The sequence below is a fragment of the Myotis nattereri genome (genome assembly GCF_964212035.1).
Source record: "Myotis nattereri genome assembly, chromosome: 12".
Taxonomy (NCBI): domain Eukaryota; kingdom Metazoa; phylum Chordata; class Mammalia; order Chiroptera; family Vespertilionidae; genus Myotis; species Myotis nattereri.
In genome coordinates, this window is record NC_138087.1 from 53,341,474 (window position 1) to 53,360,976 (window position 19,503).

The following is a 19,503-nucleotide window of genomic DNA, read 5'->3' on the forward strand; positions in this document are numbered from 1 at the left end:
CCTGAGGTGCTTTCCCCAGACTCCTGAGATTTCCCCCAGCATAGTTTGAAAGTCACTGCCCAGCCGTCAGAGGGTTTTGGGCAGAGGAGTAATGCAGTTATGTTTGTGTCTGGGAGCTTTCCTCTGGCTGTAGCATGAGAAATCCTGAAGCCCGAGCTAGGACAGAGGCAATGCAGAGAGAAATGAGAAGCAGTAAAAGCAATAGAAGGAAACAACTGATTTCATATGAGAAAGGGAAGAATTGGTGATGCTGCCTGGAGCTCTGATTTGTGGTGCCCAGGACTCGGTTTGGGGAGCCCAGGCATCTGTAGAAGTGGGAAATGCAGAAGAGGAACAGGTTTGGCCAGAGGTTAATACAAGGTGCCGGAGGAGGGGTCCTGCAGCCAGTTGGCCATATAGCCTGGAGCTTGAAGGAGAGCCAGGCTGGTGAGTGAGATAGAAGAGACATCAAACCTTAGGTCTTTCTCAAAGGGACTGTGTCTCAGGGATACTAAGGAGGTTATTTTGGATCTCAAATGCCAGGCTGGGGCAGATGGACTTTGTTCTGTTGGCAGCAGGGAGCCATGGAAGGTTTTAGAGCCAGGAAGAAAACTGTCCATTCACAGAGGACTGGGTTCCTGTCTCATGACACAGACTACTTCCCCAGGGAGCCCGCCTGAGTAGCCCAGCCCTGCTCATGCCCCACTGTGAGGCCTCGACTAGCCACACTTTGCTCAGGGTGTGTGTGTGTGTGATCTGTACAACACCGGGGAAGTTGGTAAGAAGGATAAATGAGCACAAATTGGGGTCAAGCAGGCCTGCCCTAACCAGATAAGGCAGAAGAGAAAGAAGCTGGTAAGCAGCCTCCATCTCCTCCCTACCACCTGCTTGCTGGGCATTCATTCATTCTCTCTCTTTCTTTTTTAAATACATTTTTGTTGATTTCAGAGAGGAAGGGAGAGGGAGAGAGAGATAGAAACATCAATGATGAGAGAGAATCATTGATTGGCTGCCTCCAGCACTCCCTTCTCCCCCAGCCTCCCCCCCCCCCTCCCCACCACTGGATCGAGCCCGAAACACAGGCATGTTCCCTGACCGGGAATAGAACTGTGACCTCCTGGTTCATAGGTCGATGCTCAACCACTGAGCCACGCTGGCTGGACTCATCCACTCCCTTAACCCCACTTACTACCTGTACCCCCCCACACTTTATTCCTACCCTCCCACCTCTACCCCAGGAGTATGTGTGTGACTTGCACACACTTACACACATACACACTCACTGGCAAATGCACACACCACCCCTCATTGGGCATCAGGCTGCTAAGTGGGGTGTGAAATACAATTTCCATGCATGCTGGCGGCTGCTCATTAAACACTTCCTTTTGCAGCTCCCTAGCGCCTATTACAGCCTGGCCTTTGACACCCCCATCCCCTCCCCTCTTTAAAGGGACTACCTTTACACAGAGGGGAAGTTGTCTCAGTGTCAGGGCTAGCTCTGACTTGTGTCTCACAGGCTCTGTGGTGTTCTAGGCCCCCACTCCCAACCCCCCCAGTGAAAGCGCAAAAGAGGGCTGCCCTTCTGCAGCTCCGATCAGGCAGGCCTGGGTAGTGGCTGTGGAGGCGCAGTCCCTTCCTTCTCCCTGTCAGTGCCCCTCCACAGTCATGGTGACAGCTGTGGTTACAAGCATGGCACTGGGTTCCTGCCCTCCCTCACTGGGCCTCTGCTTGAGACAAGGGAAGGGACCATGGTCCCGGCATGGGAGGTCTGGAGGGAGCAGGAGGATGGAAAGCTCCAGGCACCCGGCCCCTCCCCAGCCCTCTGGGACATGGCTTAGCCCAGCCTCCACATCTGGCAACAGAAACTTGAGCCTCAAGCGTGTCATCTTCATAAGACAACAGCTCTGTCTCCAAAACACTTTCCCATATGTTTGCTTCTGGCCCTGAGAAGATGGGTGGGGCAGGATTATTAACCCCAATTTGCAGATGGAGAAATGCAGCTCAAATTGAGCTTTGAGAGAAAGATTCTGGGAGCAGGAGCGAGTGGTGAAGTGAAGGTGAGAAGACAGGAAAGACTGCCTAGAGAAAGGCTGAGCCTGGAAGAGGAGATCGGGGAGGGGGCACACGGGGAAAGCCAGCTGCAGAACATTTGCACCCCAATTCCTAGGATGATAATGATAATGAGGACATCAGCTAACATTTGTCAAACACTTAATATATGCCATGTTCTGACCTAAGGGCTTCACATTTATTACCTCACGTTTCCTCACAACAAACCTGTGCGGTTACGGTTCCTGTTTCATAAATGAAGAAACTGGTGGTGGGCCCTGTCCTTTCCGGCCCTGTCTGCGGGAGGAGGTTGAACCAACCCAGGGAGGAATCCGGCACCTCCACCGACAAGCCAGTGCCCCCACTTGGCACTGTTGCCCCAGGATAGTCAGGGCAAGAGGGATAAGAGAGGCAGGGATGGGTAGGAGGGAGGGTGGGCCAATTGTGGGGCGCTGGGCCAATCACGGGGCGCTGGGAAATGGGCTTCCAGAACTTGCTTCTGAAGCTCAGACACGTTCTTGAGGGAGCCCTGCTCAGCTCACAGGCCTAACACAACACTCACTCGGAGTCCCAGGGCTCACAGTCCGGATGTTTCAGGTCAAGTGGCAGAAGGACGACATGGACCACAACCTTAACTTCTTCTCTGTGTCATCTGATGGCAGGATCGTGTCTTGGACGCTCGTGAAGGTGCCTGTTTCCCAGAAGGGGTAACGCGGGGGTGGATGGGGAGTGGGGGTGGGGGAGCTGATTGAAAAAGGGATACCCCCCAACCCTGCTGATCCATTCCTGTCCATGTGCCCTCCCCATCCGCTCTGTGACTGCAGAGTGAGCTGGTTCACACAGATGTCATCAAGCTGAAGGTGGAGGGCAGCACCCTGGAAGGCCCAGAGGGGCTACAGCTATACACAGTGGGTAGGAGCCTCAGCTCACTCACATCCAGGCCTGGCCACAGCACTCACGCCCATGCTGGTCAGTGGTCGGGGCCCTCCCCAGTACTGAGTACTCCCTCCTCCACTTGTGCTGGAGGTAGGACTGGAGGTAACGGGAAAGCCTGGCCTGGGCTGTTTGCAGACCGTCCTGTTCATGCAGGTCCCATCCCTGCTTGCAGCCCCTGGTCCTGTTTATGCAGATCAGGTGCTGTTATGCAGATCCAACCCTGTTTATGCAGATCAGGCCCCTGTTTTCCCAGATTCTGTCTCTGTTTACTCAATCCCCACCCTGTTTATGCAGACTACATCCCTGTTTGCACAGACAACGTCCTTGTTTGCAGACCCTGTCCCTGTTTACCCTGACCCTGACCCTGTTAAACTCAATCCCTGCCTTGTTTACCCAGGCCCCATTCCTGTCTGCAGAAACCCTGGCCGTTTGCGGAGTCCCAACTGCCTGGGACCAGCAGCAGGCCAGAGGGCCGGTTTCTGTTTGCCGTGCTGGCCACAGCCTCACAGGCGCTGGCTCAGGCTGTCCTGGGAGCCTGCTGTGGGAGGGAGGTGCTGGGAGCCTCCTGCCCGGGCCCCGGCTAAAGTCGCTCCTCTTCTCCCAAGGCTGTGGCACCGCTTTTGACTTCCACAGAGAGATCGACTACATGTTCCTAGTGGGCACAGAGGAGGGAAAAATCTACAAGGTGAGGCATTCTGGTCCCTGTGCCAGCTCCTTCCAGGGTGGCTTAAGCCTGAATGCTCCAGGAGCTGAGCATTCTCAACAGGCCCTGTTCTGACAGATCTTAGTGCCCATCAGTTCTAGAGGCTTCTTGGGGGACGAGAATGTATTTCTTGAGCTGATTGGGTGGCAGGAAGGACTGGCTGCAGGAAAGGGGAGGAAGAACCTAGACTCTAGGTCCTAGAGGGTGACTGTAGCCCAGCTCAGCGTCTTTCCCTCAGGGCCCGCCCACCCTTCCTGGAGGGATAGAGGTGGGAGTGGGAGTAGGAACATTCTGGGAAGATTTCCTGGCATAGATCTGAACTTGAGCTGAGCTTTGAAGGCCAAGTAACGAGAAAATTTATCTCTGAATATCGGGTGCGTCCCAGTCGGCAGGATGAAACTTCACGGCCAGTTTCCACAAGGTCTGTGTTAGTAGGTGAACATCCTTTGAACCTCTCCATCCATCCAGAAATAGCTCTACTGCAAGCTTTTCTTAGGCTTAGAGACCAGAATGTTAATTACAGGCAGCCTCCCAGGAGTCCCTGAGGCCCAGCCAGAGTTGGTCTGAATGCAAAAGAGGTTCCCACCCCCTCTCCACCCCTCCCAGCGGCAGCTCAGAAGGGAATGACTAGTCAGTCACCAAGTCCAGGAGGGAGGGTCAGGGCAAGAAACGGAATAGGAAATCACAAAATTGGGATTTCTGTCTCTGCACCTGCTCTTACCTGGGCAAGGTGGGAGGTTTGTCACTGTTGCAAGGATTCTGTCTGTGGGCTGCGGATGAACCCAGGGCTCTGTCTGTCCACAGGCCTTCGCCTGGACACAGGACCCCCAGACCTACTCTGCCTTGGCTCAGAGAAAAAGGCCTTTTTTCCACCTGGCCTGGAATCTGCTGGGCAGACTACAGCACTTTCCCACACCCTCCAGGAAGGCTCTCCCTCAGCCCCCACCCCCTGCCCCCAACCCCCAGGCCCCTTCTTTCTCTGGGATGTGTTGTGGGTGAGAAGAGCAGCTAGGGCTTAGCCCCAGCTTCTCTATGACAGTGATGTGGGGTAAGGACAGGAGAGGAGTTTCAGGGACCCTAAGGAAGTATGGCTGCTGACCTCTCTTTCATACCTGACCCCTGACCCCTTCCTTACTCAACCCCCAGTGCTCTAAATCCTACTCCAGCCAGTTCCTGGATACCTATGATGCCCACAACATGGCAGTGGATGCTGTGTCCTGGAACCCATACCACAGCAAGGTCTTCATATCCTGCAGCTCCGACTGGACAGTGAAGATCTGGGACCACACCGTCAAGTGAGGGGCCTGCCCCTGGCCCTGCTCGTCCTCAGGCTCCACCCTGGGCAGGCTGGGGCCTATGGGTTCCGGCACTGGGAACCTTCTGTGTCATGGACTTTCCACCCCTCCACCACTGCAGGACCCCAATGTTCATCTATGACCTAAATTCAGCCGTGGGTGATGTGGCCTGGGCACCATACTCTTCTACTGTGTTTGCAGCAGTCAGCACCAATGGGAAGGTGAGTGTCGTCTTTCCGACCTTGCTGAGCCGCGCCTGGAGACCGGATGAAGTATCCTGTGCCTTTCCTCCCGGGAGCACACTCTGTGCCCAGCCCAGGTCGGGAAGACGGGATGGAAGGACTGTCTGTGTATTCTCAAGGGCCAGGCTACCCAGGGCCCTGTCGGAAGGGAAACTTCATCCCCCGAGGCCTCGAGCAGGAAATGCGTCTGTTCATCCTGAAGGCGAGAGCACTCTGGGGACTGCGATGCCATGAGGAGCAGTTATCTTCTCTGGGGCCCCTGGGTGGGAGCTACAGATGGCAAGTACCAGCTTGGCGTAAGGAAAAACTTGAGTCAGAGTTGACCTGTGATTAAAATAGTGTCTAAAAGGTGGTAAGTCCCCATCCCTGAAAGTGTGCAAGTTGGGTCTGAGAAGGGGAGATGGGAGTTCAACATGAGAACTGGTAAGAGCTCAGCAAAAAAATATTGTGTAAGAAAATTCTGAGATGCAAGCCCATTCTCCTGTGGAATGAAACTGAGAGGCACCCGCCCAAGGAAAGAACATAGTGATTCAGGCATCCTGTTGCAGTCTGTCGGTCATCTGTTTGCCGACCAGACGTTTACCAAGCGTCAACCTGTCGTCCCACTCCAGGCCAGGGCCTGCTGAATCAGGTCCCTGCTCTCAGGGAGCATATATTCTAAAAAAGGAAAGAGACAAAAAGCAACACTGAACTCCCATGGCCCTAAGTGCTAGGCAGAAATTAAAGAGGATGATGTGCATGCAGATGTTCACAGCAGCATTATTCCTAATGGTCAAAGGTGGAAAGAACCCAGATGTCCATCAGCGATGACTGGATAAACAAAATGTATATCCAAAAGGATGATTATTCAGCAATAGCAAGACAGGCTACAACATTGGGTGAACCTTAGAAATATGCTTAATGTAAGAATCCAGTCACGAAAGACCACACATTATATGATTTTATTTATATTTGTCTAAATAGGCAAATCTATAGAGACAGGAAGTAGATTTGTGGTAGCCTAGGGCTGGGGTGGTGATGGGAGAAAATGGGGAATGACTGCTAATGGGCACAAGGGTTCCTTCTGGGGTGATGAATACGTTCTAACATTGGTTGTGGTGATGGTTGCATAACTGAATATACTAAAAACCAAGAATTCTGTACTTTAAATGGGTGAATTATATCTCAATAAAGCCGTTACGTTTTCGAAAGAGAGTGATGCAAAAGGAAAGGACAGGGTGGTCTCTTAAATAGAGTGGTCGGGGAAAGCTTCTCCCACGAGGTGATACTCAAGCTGAGAGGTGAATAACAAGAAAGCGCCAGCCATGCAGATGCGGGAAGGGAGGAGCAGCGTATTCCACGCGTGGGAAGAGCTAGTGCAAATGCCCTGAGGTGAGAATGAGTTTGAGGGGTTTAAGGAATAGGCAGGCAAGTGTGGCTGGGGTCTCGGGAACAAAGGGGAAAGAGCATGAGATGAGCATGGAGAATCTCGAGTAAGGAATCTGGATGTTATGTATGGTGCCAAGGGAGACTATTGGAGGATTTTAGATTGTTTATAAAGGCAAGCCTGGCAGCTGCAGGGAGGAGGGGATGGTAGCAGGAGGGCAAGAGTGCAAGCAGGGAGTCCCGTCAGGACACTGACACAGCTGTCCAGGCAAAAGGTGCTAATGGTTTGGACATAGGGCCTGGAAAACACAAGAGCAAACATTTGTTGAGCACTTACCTGACAAGCACTATCTGAATACCTACATATGTTAACTGGTATGAACCCTGACTCTGCTACTTACTAGCAAGTTAGCCTTAAGAGCCTCTATCCACTCATTTATAAAATGGAGATATCAGAATCTGCCTTACAGAGTGGCTGTGAGGATTATTAGATAATACAAACCATGTACCATGCTTACCCAGAGTCTAGTACATAGTAAGTGTTCAATAAATGGTAGCTGCTGTTATTGTTAATTCTGCATAGACTTACATTTTCTCCTAAACTTTTTATTTCCACTTCCTCAACCACAGGAAAAAACATAAATAGAGACACAAATCCCCTCTCTATAGCTTCTAGCTCCAGTGTGCTAGGCTTCTATCCTGTTTCCCCAGAAAGGCCAGGGGTGGCCTCCCTCCCCTCTCCAAGCAGGATTGGCCACACAGGCCCATTAGCCCCTGCAGCCCCATTAGCCCCAAGTGTGCTGACACCCACCTCTCCACAGACCCACGTGTTTGACTTATCCATCAACAAGTACGAGGCCATCTGCAATCAGCCCGTGGTGGCCAAAAAGAAGAACAAGATCACCCACGTTCAGTTCAATCCCGTCCACCCCATCATCATTGTGGGCGATGACCGTGGGCACGTCACCTGCCTCAAACTCTCACCCAACCTGCGCAAGATGCCAAAGGTATGCTTGGGAAGTGTGGGCTACCAAAGGAAATAGTCTCCAGGGCAGTGGGGGAATGGGAGAAATGGGAGGAGCCAGGGGGTGACCCCCAGGTTTGTGGCTTGAGAGACCCAGGGTAAGGGTGATGCCACGGCCCAAATGAGGAGCATAAGAGAAACAGGTTTGTGGGGAGACAATGACTGGACATGCTGAACTTGAGTTTCCTGCGGGGCCCCCAGGTGCATATCCAGTGAGTAGGTGACCATATGGGTCTGAAGCCTGGAGGAAGCACATGGGCACCACTGGCTTATCTGGTGTAGACCAGGGTGCTTGGGGCTTAGTCATTGGCTGGGCTTACGCAGGCTTCAGCTCCAGCGGTCCCTGTGCTGGGAACTGTGGGACCACACAGGGAAGAAGGAAATGAGCCATGAGGAGGAGAACTAGGTCAGCAGCCAGACAGTCCTCCTTTTGAGTGCTGGTTCTTTTCCGAGATGTCTAATGACCTGGAGACCCTCCTCAGAGCCCAAGGGCCCCAAATACAAGCCACGCTGCCCAGAGCCCTGATCTCCAAGTCAACGGTAGATCTCAAAAGTCCAGATTCAGACTGAAGAACCCAGGCGTAGAATCCAGAGCCCAAGGGCCCAACTTAAAAACCAAAGCTCGTTCAGTCCTGCCCACTTGGTTGCTAAGAGAGGAAATGGAACGTGTTTTCTGGGCCAGGATCAGAGGTGAGCCAGGGCTGGGCCAAGCTGCCCTGATGACTATACTTTGTAGTTGCAATTTGAGGCATTTACTGCAGTCTGAGGCGAGGGCAGGGGCCTGTCATTTTTAACAACTGACACCGGCCCCTCTGCACCCCTACCAAGGCAGAGGCCACTGCGCCATCCCTCTGGTGCTGGCCTGTTCTCTTCCCTTCCAAGGCCAGGGAGGCAAGGGCTGGAAGTTTGGCCAGGCCTGTAATTGTAGCCAGCTGGGGGAGGGGCTGGACTTGGCTATAAATACTCAGAAGGCTGCTAAGCGCCTGCAGCTGTGGCCCAGAGGCTGTGGTGGGCTGGGGCTGGGGGTGGGGTGGTCGGGTGTGGCCAAGTTCTCTGCTGAGCCCAAGCTAGTTGGCCTCAAGGAGGGGGAAGGAGGCAGCACAATTAGTGGAACAGATAAAATCTGCTCTTAATTTAGTGAGGAGAGAGACCCAGGCTTGAGCTGGCAGAGCTGGACAGCCTGTGAGAGAGATGATGGTCATCTCTTGGGGTGGGGGACAGCCCTCAGGCGATGAGGGTGGTAGATTGGGTGGGACCTGCTCTGCCCACTCTGACCCAGAGAGGCCAGGATCTCCCAGTCAGATCCAACTCCTCTCAGAGCAAGGGCATCATGCCTGGGAGAGCTGGGTTCTGTGTATCTGGTGACCTGAGAACATGTGCACTTTGGGATTAGAGGACCTGAGTATGTGCCAACTGAGAGCTGATACTTGGGTGGACTGGAGGTTCCTGTGAAATGGCCATCCTATCAGCAGCCAAGTGATTGGTGCAGACAGAAGTATCCTGGTCATCGTTCCTGACTCTCCTCTGGGGCTGCAGCCCCCTGCCCTTCCCAAGCAGGACTGGCCACACAGGCCCAACTCCTGGCCCAGGGAGCTTCCCATGGGAAGCGTGTCAAAGGCCAAGGACCACCTTGCCCTAACTACTGTGTATATAGGTGGGAAATTGAAGTTTAGAAAGGCAAGGGACTTGCCCAAGTCATACAGGGGGTTAATGACAAAGCTGGAACTAAAGCCAGGTCCCCTACCTCCCAGGGGATGGGATGAGGCCAAGAAGAGAACATGAACTTAATTTGGGAGTGTGGGAAGGAGAGAGAAAGACATCTTTGTCCTCTGCCTTGAGAGTACAGAGGTAAGCTGGGTCGTACCAAAGGCAGGGGCCCGCCAGGGGAGGGGAGACAGGTTTGGGAACAGGTGCAGGGGTCACACCAGGAGGAAATCAGAGCTCCAAATGGTGTCAGCAGCCAGGATGGGGCCAGGAAGGGGGCTGCTGGCCTTGCACTCTCTCCCACCTCACAGCCCAGGCCAGATCCAGGCGGGCTCTCAGCAGGCAAGGCCGGGGCAGGTGCCAGTGAGCACAGGTGGCTGAGGGCAGGGGCTTGGAGCAGAGGGAAGGCAGGAAGTGGCAGCCCCAGCCTAGCCCACACCCCACTTTCTGGACAGAAAGGAGGACAGGACTGGTGCTGGTCTGCCAAGGACCTCTCGAGGCCTGTGAGTGACACACACCCCAGTGTCCCACTCTTTTCTCGGGGCTCAGCTTACCAGCGAAAGCATTAGAGTGCTCTGTAGGAGGGGCGAGGGGTCATAAGCCCGGGTCTGCTTCTCTGGGGAACAGTTGCAGCGGAAGGACATCTAGATTCAATATGGCATATCCCAACTGCCCTCCTGGGTCTCCTGACCCCTTCCCCCGATCCTGGGTATGTCTAACACAGCAGGCCTGGCTCCAAATAGCACCCCACTCCGAACCTGACCTAAAGCATTGGCTTAGGGTACTAGGTGAAGGGTGCCTGTGGTTTTCTCACACCCCTCTCCCTCAAAAACACACACCGCTTAGCTCCTTGTCAGAACTCAGTCAGGGACCTTCCTATGGGAAGGGTGGTCCCAAGGGTCAGAAGCTCTACCTCTTCCCAGGTTTTCAGCTCCCCCTGGCTTAAGGGCTTGTTCCCCTGAGGGCCAGTGGGTGGACACCCTCCCCCACTGCCCCCGACATTGAGACCCTATGTCCAGGTGAGGCTCAGAGCCAGATCTGGATGCTTCTTGCATGCCTCAGCCGGCCATTGTGTCACCTATCTTGAGTTGGGGAAGGATCAGGTAGGGGTGGGGATCAGGTAGGGGTGGGGAAGGCAGGATCTGGAACCTAACTGGGCAGGGGAGGGGCAAGGCACTGCTAGGACCAGACAGAGGTGGCCCATCCCTCACCGTTCCTCCCCATGTACTTCCCTTCTCTCCAGGAAAAGAAAGGGCAGGAAGTGCAGAAGGGTCCAGCTGTGGAGATCGCAAAATTGGACAAATTGCTGAACCTGGTGAGGGAAGTGAAACCCAAAACCTGAGGTCCCTGTCCTATTTCTTGAACCCAGTGCTTGTAGCCCCTGACCCTGGTACCAAAGTCCAGCCTTGGCTCCTAATATGTGACCCCACCCCGGATCGGGTCCCCACTTCAGCCCTGGTCCCAGCACCTCATCCCATCACTTGGCCCTCAATCACCAATATCCACTCCTACTTTGCACAAATAAACCTGTCTGGAAACCCACCCCCACCTTTAATTTTGCTACTGCAGGGCCCTCAGGAAGAGGAGAAAAATCTCAGGGTAGAACCATGGTTCCGTTTATTATCCAGCAAACAGTGGGAGGACCAGAGGAGGGGCCCAGCCTGGACGCCCTCCCATTATTGCCAAGGATTCCAGTTTGCTTTCCCAACTGAGAGGTCCTAGAGGCGCTAGGCCTAAGGAGAGAGTGGACCCAGCCCCTGGCCCTTGAGATGGAGCAGAGTCCAGATGGCCCAGGCCCTAGCACCAACTCATGAACCCCCACCCTGGGCCTGTTTACCCACAGCCACCAGAGCCCCTCTTAGAGCCAGGCTGGCTAGACTCTGGGTTGCTAGGTCCAGCTCCGGACAGGCTGGACTCTGAGTTCTGGACCCCAGGCTGGCTGGATCCTGGGATCCTGATTCCAGGCTCTGGGTGAGGTGGACTTAGGTCCCAGACTCCAGGCTAGGCCAGGGGCCTTCAGGGCTGCAGTAGGTAGCTGCCTTCATGGCTGGGTTTCTGGGGCGGGGGTGCCTTCTCGGGGCAGGGACCAGGGCTGGAGTTGGGACTGGATTCAGAGAGCGAGTCGATGTCGGCAGAGCGGGAGTGGCAGGCCCAGCAGAGAATGACCCAGAGGAGCAGTAGCAAGAAGCCTACCAGGCCGTTGCAGACGATGGCGATGAGGGCGCCCTGGGATATGGCTGCCCCCATGATGGGCAGCACCCTCAGACCAGCACAGACAGCGGAGCCAGAAGCGGGGTTGACTCAATGGCAAGGTCCATGCCGAGGTGGGACTCTGGTAGAGCCGGTCTTCTGGGGAGGCTGTCCTGTCCACACTCTGAGTGATTCCTGGGCAGTAGAGATGTCCACCTACAGTCCCGAGCCTGTGGGGGGTGCAGAGTAAAAGAAAGGGTGGTGAGAAGGGACAGGGTGATGCCTAAGAGAGGAGACAAAAGAGCCCCCTCCCACATCTCCAGCTCCCTGGCAGAGGACTGGGTCCCAGTAGGCCCCAGTACTCCACAGAGCCGATACCCCATGCTCAGGCCTGGCTCTGGGCACCTGGAGTGGGGGGTGTAGCCGCAGGGGGCAGCTGGAGCAGCAGCCTGTATCATTCCCCTTAGAACAGGTGGGCATGTTCCGGCCCTGCCCACCCAGCGACCGACCCTCTAAAGCACTGGGTGAGTGGGTGTGCCCAGGTAGCCCAGGCCTGGGAGGATGGGGATGGTGACCAGCTTCAGTGGGGCCTAGCCACCTCCCCACTCCCCGGACCCCAGCCAGCCGGCCGGCCCGCCCAGGAGACCTGCGGAGGCGCCGGCTCACACAGAGGGAACTTGGTGGAGGCCCTGGCAGGCGTGCGTGGGTCTGTGCATCCACGGCTGTGCGCCGAGGTGTGACCTCTGTGTGGGGCTGTCTCTGAGGTCAGGTGTGTGTGTCTGTGTCTCGGCCTCTGCAGACCCACCTCTATCTGTGTGTGTCTGTGTGCTCATCTGTGAGTGTCTGTTGCATGTCTCGGTTCTCTCCCGGCTGTCTCTGTCTCTCTGTGTGTCTCTGCACCAGACTCTGGGTGTCTTTCTCCCTGTCTCTGTGTGTGTGGGTCTCCTGTATGGCTGTGTGTCCCTCTGCCCCTGCAGACGTGTCTCTCTCCCCTTCTCTGCGGGGTCCGTCTCTGTGGTTCCGTGCGTCTCTCGTGCGTCTTTGTGTCTGTCTCCCCGGCCGTGCCTCCGCGCTCTGCGAGGGTCTGCCTTTCGATCTCCGTCTCTGGGTCTCCGGTCTGGGCCCCCGCGGCCGCGGGAGAGGGGCCCCCTTACCTGAGCGGAGCCCGGTGCGCGCCCGCCGCAGGGTCCGGGGCAGCGAGATGCTGGGCGCCGACCGGGGCTCAGAGCCCGCGGGCGGGCGGTGGGGGAGGCGGGTCGGGGCGACGTTTTCCTCCCCCGACCCTCCCCCTCGGCCACGCCGCCTCCGCCGGCCGCTCCCGCCGCGGCGCGACCCGGTGGCCTCTGCCGCGGGCGGTCTGCGGCGAGCGGGCGCCTCCTCCCCCGGGGCGCCGCCTCCTCCGCGGGGCCGCTCGCTCGCGGGGCGGCGGCGGCGGCGACTCGGGCACGCGGTCCGGCCGGGCTCCGCGGCGCTCGGACGGGCTCGGCCCGGCTCGGCGGACGGCGAAAGCCGCGAGAGCCCCGCCTCCCGGGAGGCTGGCGGCCGGCGGCCTGCGGGGGACGCCGCCATCCCCAGCCGCTGCCGCCATTCAATTGGCTGGCGGCGCCAGGCCCACGTGCCATTGGCCCTGCGCTGGGGCGGGACTGGCCTGGTGCGGGCGGGGGGCGCGTGGGGGGGCGGTGGGGGCGGGAAGGAGGGGGTGCCGAGGGCGATTCTGCCCCCCCCATCCTCTCCCCAGGGGGCGGGCGGGGCGGCGAGGCCCACCGGTTTGCCAGGACTTCTTGCACCTTCCACGCCCAGCATCGGGAAAAGGCCAAAGCTTCTGCGGCCCCGGATCCGAGGAGACCGCCCTCCACGTTCGGTAGGGGTCTCTGCCTCCCCACGGCTCCCTATGGTCCCTCACGTCCACTCCCACCTGGGCGTGGGGTCCGCTTCCCCACTCCAGAGGGTCTGTGCCCAGGAGAGGTGAGCAGCTCAAGTCCAGCCAAAGTTCTCGGACACATTTACTGAATTCCCACCCAGTACCGGTGAGGTCTGTGCTTTGCGCTGCCGTGGGGGAGCCGGGCCCAGAGAGGGATGGAGTACCCTGGGCGGTGGCTCAGCGCCGGCGGGGGCGGGCATGACTGCATCCTAGAGGCTGTCCTGAGCGAGAGATCAGCTTAGGCGCTACCAGGCATGCCTGCCTCCCCTGCCTACAACCCTAAGTGTTGTGAACTGGACCGTCTTCTCACCCCATTCTGCGTGCTCTTCATGGATGAGCAAACCCCTGAGCTACCGTGAAGATAGTGCCCTCAGATCCAGCTCAGATGCAAGTGCCTGCCAGACTCAGGGGGGCACTGATTCCTGGTTCTGCCACTTGCCCAACTTTGTGACTTTGGACAAGTTATTAACCTTTTAAAAATAATGATAATTTTAGAAAGAGGAAGGAGGGAGGGAGAGAGAGAGAGAGAGAGAAACACATTGAATTGTTATTCCACTTGTTAATGCATTCATTGGTTGCTTCCTGACCGGGAATGGAACCTGCAACCTTGGCACATGGGGACTATGCTCTGACCAACAGGTATCTGGCCAGGGCTGTTAACCTCTTTTGGACTCAGCTTCCTCGTCTGTAAAACGGTTGTAATAATAGCTCCTATCAGGGTTGTAATTCACTAATTCATATTCACCAGACCAACCACTTTTCAGTAAATGCCAACTGACACAACCCCAAGGACTACATGGCTAAGGAACCCCTTCCCCAAATGCCATGAGATTCCTATAAATCCAAATGCTACCTTGAAAATGAGAATGGGAAGGGTGAACTAATCTGAAATATGGAGTCATCCAAACCTGAATTACTTAGAGGCTGTCTAAAAAAAAATTTTTTTTTTACCCTACTGAGTTCACTAGAGTGGATTAATTTTAGTTCTGCTGCCCCTGTTACCCAGCAGGGTGGGGGCATTGTGAGCAAGATCAAACCAGTTCTAGGAAACAGGGGACTTAGATCATTGTGCATCTGAGTGTAATGTGAGTGAAACTGCGACCCAGCTACAGGAGTTCAGATTTTATACTGAAAGCAGTGGGGAAGCACTGAAGAATTTTGAGCAGAGAAGTAATGTGATCATATACAGAAATTAGAAGGATGATTTGAGCCGCTCTGTGGAAGGAAGGATTGAAAGCGCTTGAGAGTGAAGGCAATGAGTAATGACAGGGACTGAAATGATGTAGGGGAGTAGGAATGGAGAGAACAGGAGAGCATTGTGGAGATTTGGGAGTTACAATTGGCAGGACTAAAAACAAACAAACAAACAAAAAAAAAAACAATTGGCAGAACTTAGAGACCTACACCTATAGGATATGGGGGTAAGAGGATGGGGAAATGTGGGATAACTCCCAGGTTGATGACTAGAGGTCCTGTGATGCCATTTATTGAGACAGGGAACACATGAGAAGGGGTGAGTTTCAGCAGGGGCTGGGGGAGGAGGGAAGATGAGTTCGGTTTTAGATATGATGCATTTGTGGTACCAATTGGACACCCAAGTTCAGATGTTCATTCGATATTTGGATAAACAGGTCTGAGATTCAGGAGAGCGATCCAGGCTGAATTTAACATTTTGTGAGTTAACAGCAAAGGGTAGTAGTCAAACCAGAAAAGTGGATGAGCTCACCCAGGAAAATTAAGAACTGGTTTAAGCAAAAATGATACATTTGTGATCACATACTGAAACCTAAAGACAGGGATGCCTCAGGAAGGCGTGGAACTAATAGACTTGAAAGCCACTAGGTTTTCTCTCCACCTGTCATCTCTATTATTTTTTGTCGCCTTCATTTCCCTCCCCTGCCCCCACCCCAGCCCCTGTCATCCCTACCCACAGACTGGTTTCCAATGCTCTTCTGAAAGTCTTGACTTCAAACAATCCCAAAGCTTAAAATTTTATTGTTGAGGTATCCAACCAGACACTCACTAACTTCTTTTTCTTGGTTGCAGTTTGCAAATTCCTCTGATTGGCTCAGCTTAATTAGGCCAACTTGGGACCAAACAACTGTGGTCAAGGAATGTATGAGGATCAAATTGCCTAACAGGGCCCACAAGATAACCCCATGGAACATTGGGATGGTGGTGGGGTTCCCAGGAGAAGAGAGATCCTCAAAAAGCAGAATGGCAGGTGTTCACCCTTTGCCCAACACAAATATTGTTATATATATATATAAAATCTCCAAAAATGCCTTCACCTACATACATGATCCAACTATCCTACATACATATGCCAGTAAATTCACCTCCTCTCCTAACGAGGGCAGCTCAGTGACACATCCAGCTATTGCTTCTGGAAGTTATCTCATAGGACACTGTTCTTCAAATATAGGTTTTCTGGGTAATGTCCATTTGTGCTCTAGTTATAATTTAAGCTCTACAAGGTGTGAACATGGCTTCTAATAACCCTATTACCTTTGTTTAAACTGTCTTTGAACTACCTTTAAACCACACCCCCCAAAAAACCCCAAACCTCCTAATTTTTAGAGATGGAAGAAATAGAGAATAAAATGGAGTAAAAAGAAAGCATTGTACAGTGGTCACTGATCCCAAGCAGCATGTATATTCTTTTCGCCACAAATAACAATGAAAATGATGGGACTAGGAACTCTCCTGGCATCTGTTTGTTGACATACTTCTTTGGCGATGGAGTGTCTGATTGGCTGCCCCAGGGTCTTGCCTGCAAGGATGAGATCCCCTCTCCAGTGTTCTGAGAGCTCCATTGTGGAGAAGTTCTCTGTGGGGCACTGTACTGATTAGTACTACACTTCCTGATGGTGTTTTAGAGATTGTTCTGGGGTTGAGCAACATAGATCTCTGCATTTATGAGGATTGGGTGTGGTTTTATTTTTCCTCCCAGATGATACAGTTCTTCTAAAACCATAGTAAAAAAAAAAAAAAAAGAAAGAAAAGAAAAAAGAAAAGAAAGAAGCCATAATCAGCTGTCATTTTCATCTTGGGGAGAATTCCTTTTGCTAATAACATATTTCATTGGCCCTAAAGCACATTTTTTCCCTAGTTTAAACAACTCTGAAATCAGAATATGTCTTTCAATGAATGGCATATAATGGTTTTTTAGCCTGTTTTTTCTTAGTAGTTCATAAAATAACTTGACTCTTATAATTGATGGAACATGAGATTTTTTTAAATATAGTAATTTTACCCGTCAGAGTTCTTTTTCACAAATAATAGAATCAACTCTGGGTAGTTGAAGCTTAAAAGGGATTTGTTAAAAGATATTACTTAGCTCAGAATTTTTAGGAGGGCTGGGAAAATGGACTTGAGGCTAAATTTCTAGGAACAATACCCAAACCATACCACACAACCTGATGAGGAAACCACACCACTGACATTCCAAATAAGCACCAAGAGTTCAATTTGCCAACTTTACAAGCTCTACGGCACGTCTGTGGTAGGAACTCAATATTGCAACCACTGGGAAACTACCGCTGTTACCACGACCACGCCCAACAGCAGGACACTTGTGGTACTACCAGCAAGAGCAGAAATCAAAGCCCTATGTCCAACCTGCTTCCTTCCTATATCAGTCAGGATTAGCTAGGTAACAGCAGTTACAGACCTTACTAGAGAACTTTGGCGATGTTTACTCACTTCTGCATCCAAGTTTCGCACGGGGGAAGTAGTATGCCTGTAAACGAGCTGCAAGGGATGCCAGGAACTTTAGTTCTGACTTCTGTACTGAGGAGGCTGGATTATTTTTTCTTAATTTTTTTTTAAAAAAATCTATACCCAAGGATCTGTTTTTATTGATTTTAGAGAGACAGGAAAGGAGAGAAACATCAATCATTTGTCTGCTGTACACACCCCAACCAAGGATCAAACCCACAACCTGGGGTTGTGCCCTGACCGGGAATGGAACCCATGATCCTTCCGTGCCTGGGACTACACTTCAACCAACTGAGCCACACCAGCCAGGCTTGAGGAGGCTGTATTTTAAAATGAGAATTTCCCCTTATAGGAAAACTATTTAAAAGGTGAAGGACATCCATGAATACAGTATATTTCTATGACCGTAATCAATACTAGAATTTTGTAGAACCATGCTCTCTGAATTTCCAGATTTGCCAAGAAGATACAGGGCCTGCCCAAGCTCTCAGAGGAGTGATTTTTCTTTTCAAGCGCTATGTCTAGGGGCTTTTCCAATCCCTCTGACGATAGCTTCTGGCTTCATAGGGAATCACTGGCTGGAGTGACAGGGCTGGTAGCTTTTCTTCAACCTGCCCTGGAATGGTGCCCTTGCCTCACTCACGTTCCAGTCAGCTCGCTTTACGGTGGGAGACACCATCACATTCGCCTGGCAGGGTAGGCCATCCAAATGGGTGGTCTGTAAGCATGGCCACAACAGAGTAAATATTTAACTTGGATAAGGAAATGTGTTTCAGTCCTGATAGGTGCCTTGCTGACTGGCAGAAGCTGAGTTTATTGGCTGCTCTCTGTTGATGGCCTGATGAGGAAGCCCTGCTTGTTGTCCTCACCCTGCCTCCTCTCTCTGCTTTTCTTCTCTCCAGACAAGCTTCCTAAGCTTCTCCAGTCCTTCCACTAATTAACCCAGTTTCTGATGATCCTTAACTTTACAGCTTAAACCAGATGCCCAACAAGGTGTTGGCTCATCTCTTTCAGTTCTAGTTCCAGCTCATCCTTCTCAGTTCCAGTTCCAAAATTCCTAGGGACTTGCTCTCAGCAGCCTGACTTTGGTCAGATGCCATTCCCTGCACCAATGATCCCTGTTGGGAGGGGAGGGTCATAAGATGGTGGTTCCCATGATAATCATATGCATGAAAAGTAGTTCCCACCAGAAGGGAGGGCAATTCAAACCAGACATAAAGTAGTCTACCATACTAACCTCATGGACACAGGGGAAAAGATAAATCTGCGAGGTAAATAAGGAAGGAGCTGTCAGAGAGGCAGAAGGAAAACCGGGAGGCAACATAGTTTCAGGGAAGCCAAGAAAGGACAGGGGTTCAAGGGGGGAGGAGTCAGCAATCCAAGATGTCAAAGAGAGGTCCAGTAGTTCCATATAAAAGGGACCACCGGACTTAAGAGCAAGGAGCTTCTCGATTGTCTTGGCAAGTAGTAGTTGCAGTGGGCAGTGGAGGTGGGATTGTGGTAGATGCCAGATTTTAGTAGTTTCAAGAGCAAGTAAAAAGTAGATGTAATATACCGCCCTAGCTGATTTGGCTCAGTGGCTAGAGGGTTGACCTGCACACTGAAGGGTCCCGGGCTCCATTCCGGTCAAGGGCACATGCCCGGGTTGTGGACTCGGTTCCCAATAGGGGTGTGCAGGAGGCAGCCGATCAATGATTCTCTCTCATCATTGATGTTTCTATCTCTCTCCCTCTCCCTTCCTCTCTGAAATCAATAAAAATATTTTTTATTAGGAGGAAGGAGAATAAATATGGAAGGATTGGAAGAATATGGAGTCAGAGGAAGTTTTTTCATTTCTAAAAATTCTTGTATGTTTCTTATGTAGCCATGTTTAAGTACTGGCGGGAAGGAACCAGGAGAAAGAATATAATGGATAGCTCCTTTTAATATGACTGCCCATCTCTCCTGAGCTGTGCAGACATAGGCAGGCAAGGAGAGGGACAGAAGCTAAGATCTCAGCAGAAGGTGTGAAACGTTTCAACTTTTCCCAGGCCACACTAGAAAGTAGGGCAGAGAGAGGAGGTGCCGGCCTCGGCATTGGGTGACCCAGGGCTCTGGGCCTGCACCACGGTCTATCCCTAGACAGAAAGGCCTTGTGTGGAGAACAGAGTCCCAGGGCTGGAGCCAATCTTCGGCAGGTGGGGCCAGGGTGGACACAAAGCAGCTACACTCTGGCACAGGCAAACTTGCCATGTCAGTTTCCCCATCTCAAAACTGTGCCTATCCCTGCCCCAGCCCACGTGCCCACTCCTCCTCACCCCTGCAAAGCTGTCACCTCCTTTTTCTACTTCTTCACCGCCCATCGCTCCTCAGCCGTTGCCCCCGCCCGCTGCTCT

The 19,503-nt window shown here is 52.9% G+C and overlaps 2 protein-coding genes across 2 annotated transcripts in view; one reads left to right on the forward strand and one right to left on the reverse strand.

Moving 5' to 3' along the window:
- Window positions 1-10,838, forward strand: part of DNAI1 (dynein axonemal intermediate chain 1) — a 56,301-nt gene extending 45,463 nt beyond the window's left edge. The window contains exons 14-20 of the mRNA XM_081104060.1: window positions 2,626-2,715; window positions 2,853-2,940; window positions 3,570-3,649; window positions 4,814-4,962; window positions 5,084-5,183; window positions 7,391-7,576; window positions 10,541-10,838. Of these exons, the coding sequence (XP_080960186.1) occupies window positions 2,626-2,715; window positions 2,853-2,940; window positions 3,570-3,649; window positions 4,814-4,962; window positions 5,084-5,183; window positions 7,391-7,576; window positions 10,541-10,639 (792 nt within the window). The 3' untranslated portion in view covers window positions 10,640-10,838. The remainder of the gene's footprint in view (window positions 1-2,625; window positions 2,716-2,852; window positions 2,941-3,569; window positions 3,650-4,813; window positions 4,963-5,083; window positions 5,184-7,390; window positions 7,577-10,540) is intronic.
- Window positions 10,839-11,163: 325 nt separating this feature from the next.
- ENHO (energy homeostasis associated) lies at window positions 11,164-11,693 on the reverse strand. Its single transcript, XM_081104061.1, has one exon. It carries the CDS (start codon window positions 11,542-11,544, stop codon window positions 11,314-11,316), a length of 231 nt encoding a protein of 76 aa, XP_080960187.1. The 5' UTR covers window positions 11,545-11,693; the 3' UTR covers window positions 11,164-11,313.
- Between the last annotated feature and the right edge of the window lie 7,810 nt (window positions 11,694-19,503).

What these genes read in the sequence shown, in the direction of transcription:
- ENHO (XM_081104061.1), bottom strand. Translation starts at nt 11,544, where the DNA reads ATGGGGGCAGCCATATCCCAGGGCGCCCTCATCGCCATCGTCTGCAAC.